At 47.3% G+C, this 13,499-nt stretch overlaps 1 protein-coding gene across 6 annotated transcripts in view; it reads left to right on the forward strand.

The window, feature by feature from the left end:
- MID1 (midline 1) overlaps nt 1–13,499 on the forward strand; it is a 341,028-nt gene that overhangs the window by 322,469 nt on the left and 5,060 nt on the right. For 5 of the 6 annotated variants that reach the window (XM_044236012.1, XM_044236011.1, XM_044236015.1 and 2 more), the window contains exons 8-9: nt 5,415–5,576; nt 9,329–9,536. In XM_044236012.1, coding sequence (XP_044091947.1) covers nt 5,415–5,576; nt 9,329–9,536 — 370 coding nt within the window. Of the gene's footprint in view, nt 1–5,414; nt 5,577–9,328; nt 9,541–13,499 lie in introns of those variants that run through there. The other variant, XM_044236016.1, reaches the window with a different exon arrangement.

Genomic DNA, 13,499 nt, shown 5'->3' on the forward strand with positions numbered 1-13,499 from the left:
TCCGTCTTTCCTGAAGTGTCTTAACGCGAATTTTTGTGGGCGTTGAGACACTACGTAGAGCCTTGGCCTAGACGGGCAGGCCCTGTATCAGTTGGCTTTTGCTGGTCAGCCAACAACCACAGAACCGAAGTAGCTTATAACAGTAAACATGTACTGCCTGTGTGTCTGGAATCAGGTGGGGGTCTGCTGGTCCCACTGACTTTGGTGAGGCTCTGTCAAGGTCATGCTGCGGATTGGGGCTGCCTCCTATAGTCCCACATGGGTGCATTTTCCTGGTGAGCGAAGGTGAGCGCAGCGCACGCCTGTAAGGACAGGCACACTTGCACAAGTGCTTTGCAGGCCCCTGTCTTTGTCACGTTAGCTGATGTGCTAGAGGCCAAAGCAAGTCCCAGGGGCGAGCCCAGAGTCAGAATGTGAGGGCCAGCTCGAGGAGCGAGGCTGTGGAGCTGAAAGACCGTGGATGCTTAAGAACTTGGACTCGGTCCCAGTGCTTCACTCCCCCACACCCCCACCAAATGAAAAGAGGAGAGCTGTAGTGCCTAAAACTCGGGGTTTCTCTGGCTGACTTGGCTTCCATGCTGTTGGCATGAAAAATAATATCCAAACAAAAACATATGAATGGAGTAGATGAGAAAAGGCCATGCCTACAGAAACCCACAGCAGCCACACCACTGACTTCAGAACTCCATTCTCGGTGATTCCAGACACGGTGTATTGTTCCCCAAAAGCAGGTGCCACAAGAAAATAAACGGGGATGACTTCTTGAAGGTGACAGACCTTGCTTGTTTGGTGCACACATGTCGGAAAGGCTATTCCTCCCAGGACCAGTGGAAATCAGGGAAACCGCAGGTGCCCATCTGACTGGACACTCTCATCAGCCCATTAGTACTGGGAGCTGTTTGTCTCTTTAACGTCCATTAAACCAGTATAGTGACGTCCTGAGGCCTACAGGATCGAATTGTAACAAGGAAAGAAAGAGTAAATGTAAATGAAAAGACAATTGACATGCAAAGATCTTCAAATTATTTTCTTCTTGACTATTACATATATTTGTAATGTCTGAGAGGGACCTGGATTTGAATCCCAACTGTGGACCTCACTAGCTCCATAATTTGGGGCAAATTATTCAACGTCCTCTGCATCTGTTTCCTCGTCTGTAAGGAGAGGTGATGTTTTAACTTCCCATGGTTGAGATGATAAAACTATGGTCTGAGCCCCATGCTTGCCACAGTGTCCGCGCAGAGGTAGTCCAAGTTATTATTCCTGCAAAAATACGGCAGCACTCAACCGTCACTGCATTTTTTTTTAAAAGCTGACGTTTTGGGTCATAGGACAAAGGTCAGTCATGAAGTTAGTGAGGGTTTTCTACACAATGGCATTTTACACATTCTTCAAGTGCCAGGCCTTCCCTGAATGTTGTTTTGTCCATCTGTCCCGCCATTTGGAGGAATATCCTTTGCGGATGTTGTTACATTGAATGACAAGAGCTAATAGTAAAACTGTACCGGAAGTTAGAAGACATGGTAGCCCCCAGCCCAGCCACAGCGCCTCGGGCCACTAGGGCCACTAGGAATCTTCGCTGCCTATAGGTCATGGTTCCTTCACTTGTCGTAATGAATTCTAGTTAATTGCCCACAACTGACTTTGGTGAAGAAGAATTAGATAATATCTGTGAAGCTTTTGATCTTTTAAAAAGGCTCTCCCTAATCAAATTCATATATTCAAATGAAAAATTAATGACACCATTAATTTTTTATTATGCATTCTTATTAGCAGACTTAGGCCTACAGATGTTAATGAATTGCTTATTAATAAGTAGATATGTATTTAATTTCACAACGTTTTTCATGTTTTTTCCGAAACCCCTTTCAGTGCACCGTTTAAAATCCTAAACGGGGCCTTTTCCCAGCAGCCTATTTTTATTATTAGCCGAAGTCCAAAGATGCACTTTTCCAGGTCTCCATGGCGAGGTAGTTATCTGTATTTAATTAATCTTAGTCGATTTGAAAACATTCATGAGCAGTTATTAAACAGATACTATTTTTACAGAGAAGAAGGAAAAGGATGTTCACTTCTGTCCGGTCTGGTAGAAGAAAAAAAAGGGCATTTGAAACCACGTGCCGCCTCTCCGAAGGGTGTCCGTGTTGTGTAATGTTTTATACAGAGTGTTTTACTGCAAGATGACTGTTGCTATACAAGGCTCTGAAATCCCAAATGCAATTAGGATCTTGTAATGAGCAGCGTTACGTAGGGAGATGCTTCTGACCCATTGTGAATGAGAACAAAATGTATAAGATTGAGAAACTCAATTAAGTTTCATTATGAACTAATTATCTCCCACATTCCATTGTTGCTTTAATACTGGAAGCCAAGTTAGAGAAGGTGGATATTGGAATACCCTCAAAGATGATTGAGAATGAATTGGGAGAAAAGTGAGGCTTCATTCCAGGATGGTGCCGTGGGTGTCTCGTAAAGAGATGCGGAAAACCTGGTCGGCAGCCTGGACACGGTGCGGTACTGAGGCAGAGAGGTCTGGCACTTGGCACCATATGCAAGATGTTAGGTGACGCCGGCCCAGGACCAACACTAGCACCGCAGTGACGGTGTCCTCGGAGATACCCCACTTGCTCCAGCCGCCAGAAGAAAATGGTCACTGCTGCTTTCTTGGCATTTTTAATCAACTTCTCAATTATTGTCCTGGCAGCAATAGTAACAGAAAGGTAAGCCACCACAGAAATAGCGACCGATCGCGAGAGCAAGTTGTCCCAGTTTAAACCTGTCCAATCAAATTTTACCACTCCGTCAACATTTTTGTTCTTTTAATCTTCGAGGGGAAAAAAAAATGAGCAACCTCTTCAAAGTCATCAGGGTGGTCAGGGTCCCTTTTCTGTTTGGAAAAGGGTTCTGAAACATTAAATCTCTTTTGTTGGGTTTTAAGGCCAACTTGCTGTTCGTAGCAATTTCAGACATCTGCTTTATGATGTCGCTGAAAGCATTCCCCCACCACATTAAGCCCAGCTTTTTGGTCGCACAGTGAAACATTTTTACATTTGCTTTCTTTGACCACAATCGTCATTTTCCTGTAACATGTGCAATTAAACGGGAACAGTGTAAACGCAGTGACATCGATAGCATTCTCATTTGAGTCTACTGAATGCCGTTACTGTGTTCATCCGTGCCCGACTGCTGTTGACAAAGGTCTAGGAATATGAGTGGATTATCCTGGGCAATAGAAAAAGTTCATTGTTTTTGTTTTATTACTGTTGGAAGATCACAATGAAATGTCTAAAGTGAGTTGTAGGCTTCTTGGGGCCCAGAGCTCAGAGTTCTTTGGTCAGATCCAAATCTGTGATTTGGCCCCGGTGCATCCAGAAGCACCGAGCTTATGACAGCTGTGTTCGCGGTAAAGGTGAGGTGAAGAAGTAGTCAAAGGGAAATGTAGTAGGGAGAGCCCCGTGTTACTGAGCCCCTGGTGGATGTTCTCCTGGGTCTCACACGAGTGAGAATGGGCAGGAGAACAGAGGGCTACGACTTGGGGGAAGAACAGGGGGTGGCGTGGGGGTGGGTGGTGCCTCAGTTGTCCTGCCCCATCTCCAGCATGAGTGCACACACGCCTCTGCCGCCTTCCGTGAGTCTCCTGCGGTTCCCTTGCTTTATGCTGGCTTTGTCAACCCCAGCGGCGCTGCTGGTGAGATGTTCGCAGGTGTAGATGAAAAGAGGTGACAGGAAGTGCACAGGGTCAGATCTGACCTTGTGGGTTTGTATGTGTGTGTGTGTGTGAGTGTATGTATCTATGACTCACTGGAGGGTGTCTAACGAGACTGTGCCCCGAAGGTACAAATCAGACGAGGTGAAGTTTCACACTTGACAAAAGACTTCTAAGGTTCTTCTCAACGGTGCAGACCAGCAGGAGCAGTGTTTTAACTCAAAAGTTGGAGAAGGTATTTAGTAGGATCCAAAGACAGATGTCACGGGGCTGTGAATATCTTGGAATGCCATGCAGATACTTGTGGCTTGGTAGGGATCTGCACATGTGACTCTCCTTCTATAGAAATGTTTTATTAGATTCTCAAAGAGGTGAGACCAAAGAAAGATTAAGGGACTGCTTCTTGGGGTTACCATGAGGTATAAGTTGCCTCCAGATCAAAAGAAGTAACCCTTTGACTTGCAAATCCACTGAAAGGGAGAGAGTGGGGGAGTTCAGAGCCCCTCAGGAAGCAGAGGGACTCAGGCCTCCACCAAGAACTGGTGAAGGAAATTCACCAGAGTCAGGAAACTTGGTGACAGCCAGTCCCCAGGGGGCTGGGAAAAGGTTCTCTTAGAGTGGAGGTTGATGGGTGGAGACAGAGCAGCACTGGGCCCAATACCAAAGAGACGTTTTCAGCATCCGCCTGCTGCAAAACGAAACGGGCCTCCTTTTCCCTACATGTTCTTCCAAAAGCATTGTAAATCCTCAGCCTGCCCAACCCCCCCCTCCCGCCCCAGCCCACATCCTGCAGAACACAGCCAGAGCCGCGGCCCCGCCGCACTAGGGACTACAGCTGGTCCGAATCCCTGTTCGTGCTTTTCTAAGAGCTACAGTGTGCCTGGCTACCCGGGGGTGCCACTGCTCCCCACTTCTCCTAGGGACAGGCCCCCCGAGTTGGTTAACCGTGGCCACACTAATGCTGGGAACGCCCGTGACCCTGGTGATCGCTTTCTTCACTCCCCGGTCAGAAGTCGGGCCAGTCTCTGCCAGCCTCATTCCTGCAGGGGTGAGGCAGTAGAGCTGTTCCCGCTGTCGCATCCTGCCTAGACGAGAAGACTCTCTGGGGAACGTTCTCCCCTTGGCACTGACAGAGACCCAAGGCATCAACAGAAATCCTCGAGGCCTTGGAATGCCTCCTCTTGCACACTCTTGTCTTCCCACGAGGGAACCCATCCCATCTCTGCCAAGCCGCTCAAGCCTGGGTCTGGGGCAGGCTGAGGATGAGAGGCACAAAAGCCGTCGACTGTGTGGACATTCGTGGAACCAAATTCTACGTGATTCAGGTCTCTTCTCACCTGCTGTGAGGCTCAGACTTGATGAGATTCCGATTTAACAATCACGCTCATGAGTGTGGCGTCAGGGGGCCGGGAGCAGAACCTGTGGTGACTTGCGGGTTCCTTCTCCTCGCCACGGCGTGTGGCGCACGGACACCACGGGCAGCCCGCCACACAGGACTGCCTTGGCTGCTCCCGTGTTTACTGAGCAGAAGCTGCGATCTCATCATTCTCCTGGGGTTTTCCATTTGGGGCACATAGCAGGAATATATAATAATACATACAGGTTGGTCGCCCACTGTAGGCGGAAGACAGCCCTCCGGTTTATTGGCGGGCTCCCTTGGAGATGCAGAAGTGACAAAGAATTGTACCTTGTCTGCTTGGCTTCGCAGGTCTGTGTAACTCGGCCGACAGCTGGATGATCGTGCCCAACATCAAGCAGAACCACTACACGGTCCACGGTCTGCAGAGTGGCACCAAGTACATCTTCATTGTCAAGGCCATCAACCAGGCGGGCAGCCGCAGCAGTGAGCCTGGGAAGCTGAAGACAAACAGTAAGTGCCGCAAGCTCGGTAGAGCTGTCGCCTCCCTTCTGCTCTCCTTTCGGCCGCCTCTGTCCCCCTTTCTTTTCCTTCTGTCTGCCTCAGGCATCGTCGACAGGCCCGAAGAGCAAGTCAAGAGCCAGGGTGGTGGGGCGCAGTTGGCATCAGACGCCTCTGGGGTCCCCAGCTCTCTCGACCCTTATGGGCTGTGCGTCCGGCCACTGCTGTGCATCGACTTCAGACCTGCTCGCTCTTCTAACAGATAGTCCCGGAGGGGTTCTTGTGAGAATTAGAACAGATGTGTGTGTGTGTGTGTGTGTGTTTCTATTATATATCATATATAAAATATATATATTTATGCTTTATATATTTATAAATGTTTATTATTTTATTTATATATATTTTTATTATTTATATAAAATTTTTATATTATATAAGATATATGAATCTAAATTATATATATAAAGAGAGAGAGGCCCTGATAGGTCGTTGGGGTGCTGCAGACGGCAAATTATTTTTCCATAACAGAAGAACAAATTAGTAACTCTTTCTTCAAGAATTCCTTACTCCAGATATCTGTCTAGGTCTATGATTCTCAGAAGCAGTTCTGCCCTCCCCACCCCCAGCCCCCCAGGGACACTGAGCAATGTCTGGAGATATTTTTGGCGGTAAGAACTGGGGTGGTTGCTACTGGTGTCTAATGGTTAGCAGCCAGGGATGATGGGAAACACCCCACACCCCACAGGACACAACAAGGAAAGATCTGGCCCGTACATGTGTCTTGTAACACTGTCGTCTCCCTCGCTGTCTCTGCCCACATGTGTTTTCTTTTATCCTCTCTTTTTTCTTCACTATTTTTGATCTAGAAATATGTTCTATAACATGGAATTTCTTTGCATAGGACCTCCCAAGAGAAAGCAAAAGGGAGTGTGTCGATATGGGACCGTGTTAGACAGTTGCCCCTAGTCACTGGGGACCATTAACAGCTTTTCTAGAAGAATCCTCACTTAATGCAAGTCCTCGATTTCAGCAGCCAAATAACTTCATTATACTCCAGGCATATGAATTTCAGCCACATACATTTAGGCGTGAAGCTCATTTCTCCCCTCAGTATTTCTGCTGGTAAAGAAGGAAATGTTTTTAGAGATTAAGTAGGAAAAGAATTAACAAATACATACACTGAGGTTAATTGTGTAGAAGATGTCTCTGAGACATCGAACGCGTGCTACATCAGTTCACTGAAGATATCGCATTCATTTCATGTAGACAGATAATGTCATCTTCTGTTTCTAGACATGCGATTATTGAACAGATGTTATCAAGTTGTACACGAGGAGTCGGCGGACTTTTCTGCAGTGTGCCAAAGAGTTAAGATTGGAGGCTGTGCATGTCAGATGGTCTCAGTCACCATCCATTCTTATCCTCCCCCCCGCCACCGCAGTGCGAAAGCAGCCATGGATTACCCATAAATGAATGGACATGCTTGGGTTTCAATAAAACTTTATTCACAAACACACGCAGTATGCTGGATTTGGCTTGCAGGCTGTAGCACGATATTACAATGAATTGAATTCTTTAGTAAAGTAAATGATTAACTTGGCCCTTGAACTAATTTGTCCTCATCGAAGCAAAAGCCTCGAACTTGGACAGAGTAGGTGATGGTGCATTTGAAAAACACATCTGAGGCGCAGGTGGAATTTGCTCACTGAGGATGCAGGGGTGGGGATGGGCCTGACCTAAGCTGACATGGGGCTCCTCCACACGTGTGTAGGTGAGGGTGTGAGTTGAGGCGAGACGGCGTACATCTCCTGTCTTCATGAGGCCGTCTTCCTGACAGCTTTGCCATTCTGATATTCCTCGAAGTGCAAGCAGCACACAGCCCCCCTCTTCAGTGACGGCTGCCTTTATGAGACCCCCCCACTCCCCGGCCTGCGCATTAACGTACGCTTGTTTTTATACACAATCTCTCTTCCACCTTTAAAAATGGAAGTATTTTAAGCAAAACTATCTTCATACTCCCCTTGCCTTAGTTCCTACTTTATCCCTAACAGTTGCAGGCATGATCATTCCTGAGGACAGCAGTGTTTCCCAAGACAAGCTGAAATTCAAACTCCGCATGTAACCCGGCAGCTCTTAGAGCCTCTGCCAATGTGCATGCCCTGATCCGCCCTTGAAGCTTTTCCTCAGCATCCCCTTTAGGCTTTTCTGTGATGTGGACAGAAATCTAAAATGGGTCAGCAGACGATCCAGCCTGCCAGCCGCATCTGGCTGCCTGTTTTTATAAATAAAGTTTCATCGGCACACAGCCGCACCCCCGCCCATTTCCCTCTCGTCTCGGGCCGCTTGCGCGCCACAGCAGCAGTTAGGGAGCCACACAAGAGACCACATGGCCGGCCGAGCTGAAAATACCCATCTGGCCTCTTATCGGAAAGATGTGCTGACCCCTGTCCGAAGAGAAAGGATTTGACCGGCGTGCATGTCGTGTTTGCATCCAGGTGACAGCTAGAGATACTGTGACCCCCGCGGACGGGACACAGCACTCACTGCCCCGTGCCCTGCGTGCCCCTGTCTCAGCCAGGGTCGTGGATTTCCCCAGCCAGTGTACCGAACTCTGCCCACGGGCTGCCTGAGGGCGGGCCTACCAACTACGGCCGTGGCCATGGCCGTGGCCATGGCCGGGGAGGGGAGTGGCCTTCAGACAACTTGGTATTTGCATGATCTCACAACTCATTTCATGCCTTTTAACACCGATGTGGTGTCGAATGACAGGCAGTCCTCCAGGACCCTGTTATATTCTCAGAGAAGTAACAGCAATGACAAGACGCTCAGGGGCGACTCTGCCAAGATTTTCTAACAGTGCGATCTTCAAAACACAAATATGTATTTTATTATAAATTACATATAGAGGGGTGCCTGGGTGGCTCAGTCATTTTGGGCATCTGCCTTCGGCTCAGGTCATGGTCTCAGGGTCCTGGGCTCAAGCCCTGCATCGGGAAGCTTGCTTCTCCCTCTCCCACTCTCCCTGCTTTGTTCCCTCTCGCTGCTGTGTGTGTCTCTGTCTGTCAAATAAATAAATAAAATCTTGAAAAAAAGTTACATATAGCAAGATCTTCAAAACACAAATGTGAATAATGAAATACAGGGGGCCTTACTTTATGTATATGTATGTATGTACACACACACACACACATACACACACACACACACACTCAGGAGTAGAAAACCCAGGTATTATGATCACATTCTTTTTCTGATCTTGTTGTGGGCTGAAAAATGCACATTTTTATAGTCATTCTGAGCTCATGAGACTCATTTATAATTTGCAACAGTTTCAGAATTATGTAAAGCCTTTATGTCAAAATCTGCAATCTTGATTTCTTTGGCTTCTGGTCTGTAGTGTACTGAGCGTGAACCCCCTTTTAAGCTGGATCGAATATGGGAATGGTTAAAGACGAAGTCTTCGTTTTCTCCTTCCCTTGGGAATGCTGTACTTGAGCTGCTGGTGTCCGGCTGGGACCCCCGAAGAGAGTTTCTGCGACATAGCGTGGTTGATCCCCGCCCACGCTACGGTTGAATCTTTAGCCATAGCAACTCTAGATCCCCATCTCCGAACTGACAGGCTGGGCGTTCATGAAAGCAGGATCATGTTTGTAGTCAATAGTTTACCATGTTCTTAAAACCCAATTCTGAAAATACAGTATTGGTCATGTTGAAATAAACGGTCCTCTTCTTCCTCTCTTTGTTTTTTGTAAACTTGTTCCCAGGCCAGCCATTTAAACTGGACCCCAAGTCTGCACATCGAAAGCTGAAGGTGTCCCACGATAACTTGACGGTAGAACGTGATGAGTCATCCTCCAAAAAGAGCCACACGCCCGAACGCTTCACCAGCCAAGGGAGCTATGGCATAGCTGGAAACGTGTTCATTGATAGCGGTCGGCATTACTGGGAAGTGGTCATAAGTGGGAGCACATGGTAGGCAATGCTATCTGTTGTCGTCCAGTTACAAAAAGGCACATGTCATTCTGTACTTCGTCAGAGCATTAATCCGTTCCAGGGCCCGTCTTACAGGAAAATACGCAGAAAAGCTTTTTGTGTCTGTTGCTGCGACAGTAGTGCTGCGTAACGAGCACCCCGGGACATGGTGGCTTTAAACAATAATCATTCGTGATTGCTCGCTCACTACCCCCTTGTGTGGGTCCGCCGCCAAGGCTAGTCCCGGCCGGGCTTTGCTTTAAGCTGTAGATTGGGTCTAGGTCTCTTCTTTGTATCTCTTCAGCCTCTTCCGCCACAAGGGCTGCCTGTGTCACGTCTGTCTCAAGCCCGAGAGCACAAGCACAGCTAGGCCAGCCCATTCCAAGCCTTTGCTTACGTCACTGTCTACTAACTTCTCGTTGGCCAAAGCCAGTCACCTAGCCATAGCCAAAACCAAAGCTGGTGGTCTAGGGAAGTATCTCTCTCCCACGGAGGTGAGAGGAAGGAGCAAATATTGGCAAAACCATCATCTGGTCTTCCTTTCAGCCAATAAGAAAAACAGCTTGCTTTAAGTCCATCCATTTCTTCTTCTTTTTTACTTAGTGGAAGAATTGTAGTTGAGTTGATTGAGTCCCGGTCCCTAACAGAGCTAGTATGCTAACACTGCTCTTCCGTGCCTTCAAACACGACTCAGCCGATGTCAGCCAGCGGGCCAGACCTGGCCCTGTGCCTGTTTTGGTAAACTAAGTGTTGTGGGAACACAGCCATGCCCATTCTTTTCCACATTGTCTGTGGCTGCCTCTGAGCCACGCGGCAGAGTTGAGCAGTTAAAATAGAACCCTGTGGTCCGCAAAGCCAAAAATAAGAACTCCCCAGCCCTTTATCGAAAACGTGTGCCTATTCCTTCTCTAAAACATTACTCTTTGTCATCTAAAGAGAATGAATTTCTGTTGCCTTGTATGTTTTGTGACTCTAGACGGGGCCAACGACTGGAAATAGTCCAGAGCGGAGGGGCCGAGGCAGTGAGCAGTTGCTGGGAACCCTTTCGAACGGTCTGTTAGGTCCAGCGCCATGCCTTCCACCCGGCGAGCTCTGGAAAGCGGGGGGTGTCAGGCAGGGTGCGGTGACTACGTTGGAATGAGCCAGCCTTTGCCTGGTGAACCTCACAAAGCTTACCTTGTCTATTCCGTGAGCCACGAACTGCCCCCCTTCCTCTGGCTGGCCGGCTGACAAACACCTGTTCGCTCCTGCTCTTTTATTTGTGTTGACCTCGCCTCCTCTAGCACAGCTGTGGGCCACGCATGGTCTAAGCATCCTGCAGATGTTCACTCCTTCATTCATCTTAATAGACCCCAGTGGTAGGCGCTAGACTCCCCCATTTACAGTTGAGATGACTGGGGCGCATGCCCTTTAGCACAAGGTGGCAAAGCCCGGAGGCGACAGAGTTAGGAAGGCCGCAGTCAGGGCGCAGGCTCGGACCCAAGGCTTCACAGACCTTTCTGTGACAGGCTAGTGAGCCAGTGTTGCAGTTTGGCAGGCCAGATTGTTTTTATCCTGACGACTCAGCTCTCCGGTTGTAGGGGGAGAGCAGCCGCAGACCGTGTGTCCGTGACTGGGCATGGCCTTGCGCAAATAAAACTGTATTTATAAAAACCAGCAGAGGGCCCAATTCGGCCCATAGGTTACAGTTCGCTGATCTCTGCTCTGAGGCACCATGCTCTGTTCTTGAAACCTAGTTAGTCTTTCGGGTGTACAGTGGTATGCTTGATGAGCGATAGCTTGCTAATCCTTGCTTAGAAAGAAACACCTCCCAACTGCATAACCCCAAGAGGAGTATCATCCCAGTGTTATGTTTGAGATAAGGACGCTAAATCACTTATTGTGTCTTAAGTCCCTTATGGTGTCGGTACAAGGCCACTGAGATCTAAAAAGTGAAACCATAAGCTTGGGTGTCTCCATTCTCCCCAGAACTGTACCTATGTCGGCCAGGCAAGAAGATTTTCTTCTGTTGTGATCCTCACAATTCCCTTGGCCCAGAACATTTTCCTGTTCCAACATCCTGCCAGAGGATGGAGGACAAATCCTTCCGCCCCACTCGGCTCTGGGCCAGATTCGGCATTTACAGTTTTTAGCGGCACTGGGGCAAGATAAAAGCCCGAAGGAAAACACGATGAATTTTTCCAGGTGCAAAGGAGCAAGCATTTCTAGTTAATTAATGTGCTTGTATTAATCTGGGATAGACTCCAGTGTCTAAATAATTACAACCCCATTAATAATTATTTATGATAAATGATACCTGATCATTATGATCTCATTCCCATTGATGAATGGTGAGGGAATTTCCAGCAGACCCCTTCAGTTATATAAACACAGATCGGTATTACCTTGAAAACACCCTCCAGATGTCAAAACCAACTCAGGAGAGGGGGAAAATCTAAAATTAATTGCCACACTTTGGATCTTTACACACCGGATTGTGTCAGCTTCAGAAAACATCTCATGGAGAAAGTAGTTAAACATTTCCTGGGAGGCGTTCGAGGAGAAGGGGTGACCCGGGTGATCAAATGCTTGGGACACCTTGATTTACACCAGCTAATGACACATCCATTTTCTCATGAAATATCGTCCTGACTTTCAATTAACGTGTATGTTATGATCCCTGCAATTGGGGCGTGTTAGCATTGCTCTGAGAAACATAATTTTTATACTTCGTGAATTCTCCAAGTGTCACTGCGTAACTTAATGGAACATTACTTGTGCCCGCACCTTTCCAGCTCAATGGAAATACGTACATCATTTTACAGATTAATGGTAACATAATGGTATTTTCCTTTGCTTAATGGGCTATGCACGGAGCTATTTTCTTACTCTCTAATGCTGTTAATGTGCACTTGGTGTTTTATGAAATGGTGTTAACTCACCGTGGGTTCACGCGAAGACGACTGGGCCAGAAGTCAAGAGGGGAGGGGGCGAGATTCCGAATTCTGCTCCTAATTGTAACTTTCTCTGTGTTTTCCCATCGCTACATGAAGGCAGTCATACCTGCCGCTGCTGCTTCATAGCAGGTTCAGTGAAGGTTCAGATGGGAAATAAACAGTCCGAGTCCTTCGGTACAAAGTAAAAATGGTGCCCAGAAACAAAAAGGAAACAATGCAAACGTGGCTAATTTTGTTAAGCAAATGCAGGTCCCACAGTATCTGAAAAATGGAAATCGTGTCTGCGGGGCATAGTGAACATCGTTGGGGGCCAGTAGTCCAAAAAAAACCTTTCCAAAGTGTCTCTCTGGCTGCTGTCTGGAAAAGAGTGTTTCCCCACCTCTTAGAAGTTCTGGATCTCGGGCAAAGCCTTCACAGGGGCAGAACCTGACCCAGCCTCCCACTGGGAAAGGAATCTGGGAAAGGAATCCGGGAAATGCAACCCCAGGATTCTCCCCGGGATGCAGAACCAGATTGGCCAGAAAGAGGAGAGGAGGCCAGGCTGACAGTGGGCAGGCTGCGACACTAGGCTTACCTGAGGATCAAGTCCCTCCTCTTTTTAAATTCAGTGATAGCATGTTCTCTTTGTTTGTCTGTTTTTTTTAACACACCACTCTTAAAGTGACTCTATTTTAAATCTAACTTGTTATTTTTTTTTTTAAGAATGTCATTTTCTCAAAGACCAATGAAGTTGGTTTCTTTTTTTTTTCCTCTGCACTGGGTAAGGTACCCTATGTCAGTATTGGCTTAGACTGGTTTCTGCTCTAACATATCAAAGGTCGAGCTCTGAGTTATTTACTCTTTATTAAGAATGATAGGCTTTGCTTATCTTAATCACCGAAATCCTACAAATGTTAGGGAGGCGTACCTCAGCAGGGTAAAAAGAGATTAAGGAGCTTAGAAGACTGTAGAAAGAATTCTTGACTTTTTTTAGCCATTGGGAGTATATTTGGAGTAACTGGTATATTTAGAATTTTTAAAAATGTAG

This window comes from Neovison vison, chromosome X (genome assembly GCF_020171115.1).
Source record: "Neovison vison isolate M4711 chromosome X, ASM_NN_V1, whole genome shotgun sequence".
Lineage (NCBI taxonomy): Eukaryota > Metazoa > Chordata > Mammalia > Carnivora > Mustelidae > Neogale > Neogale vison.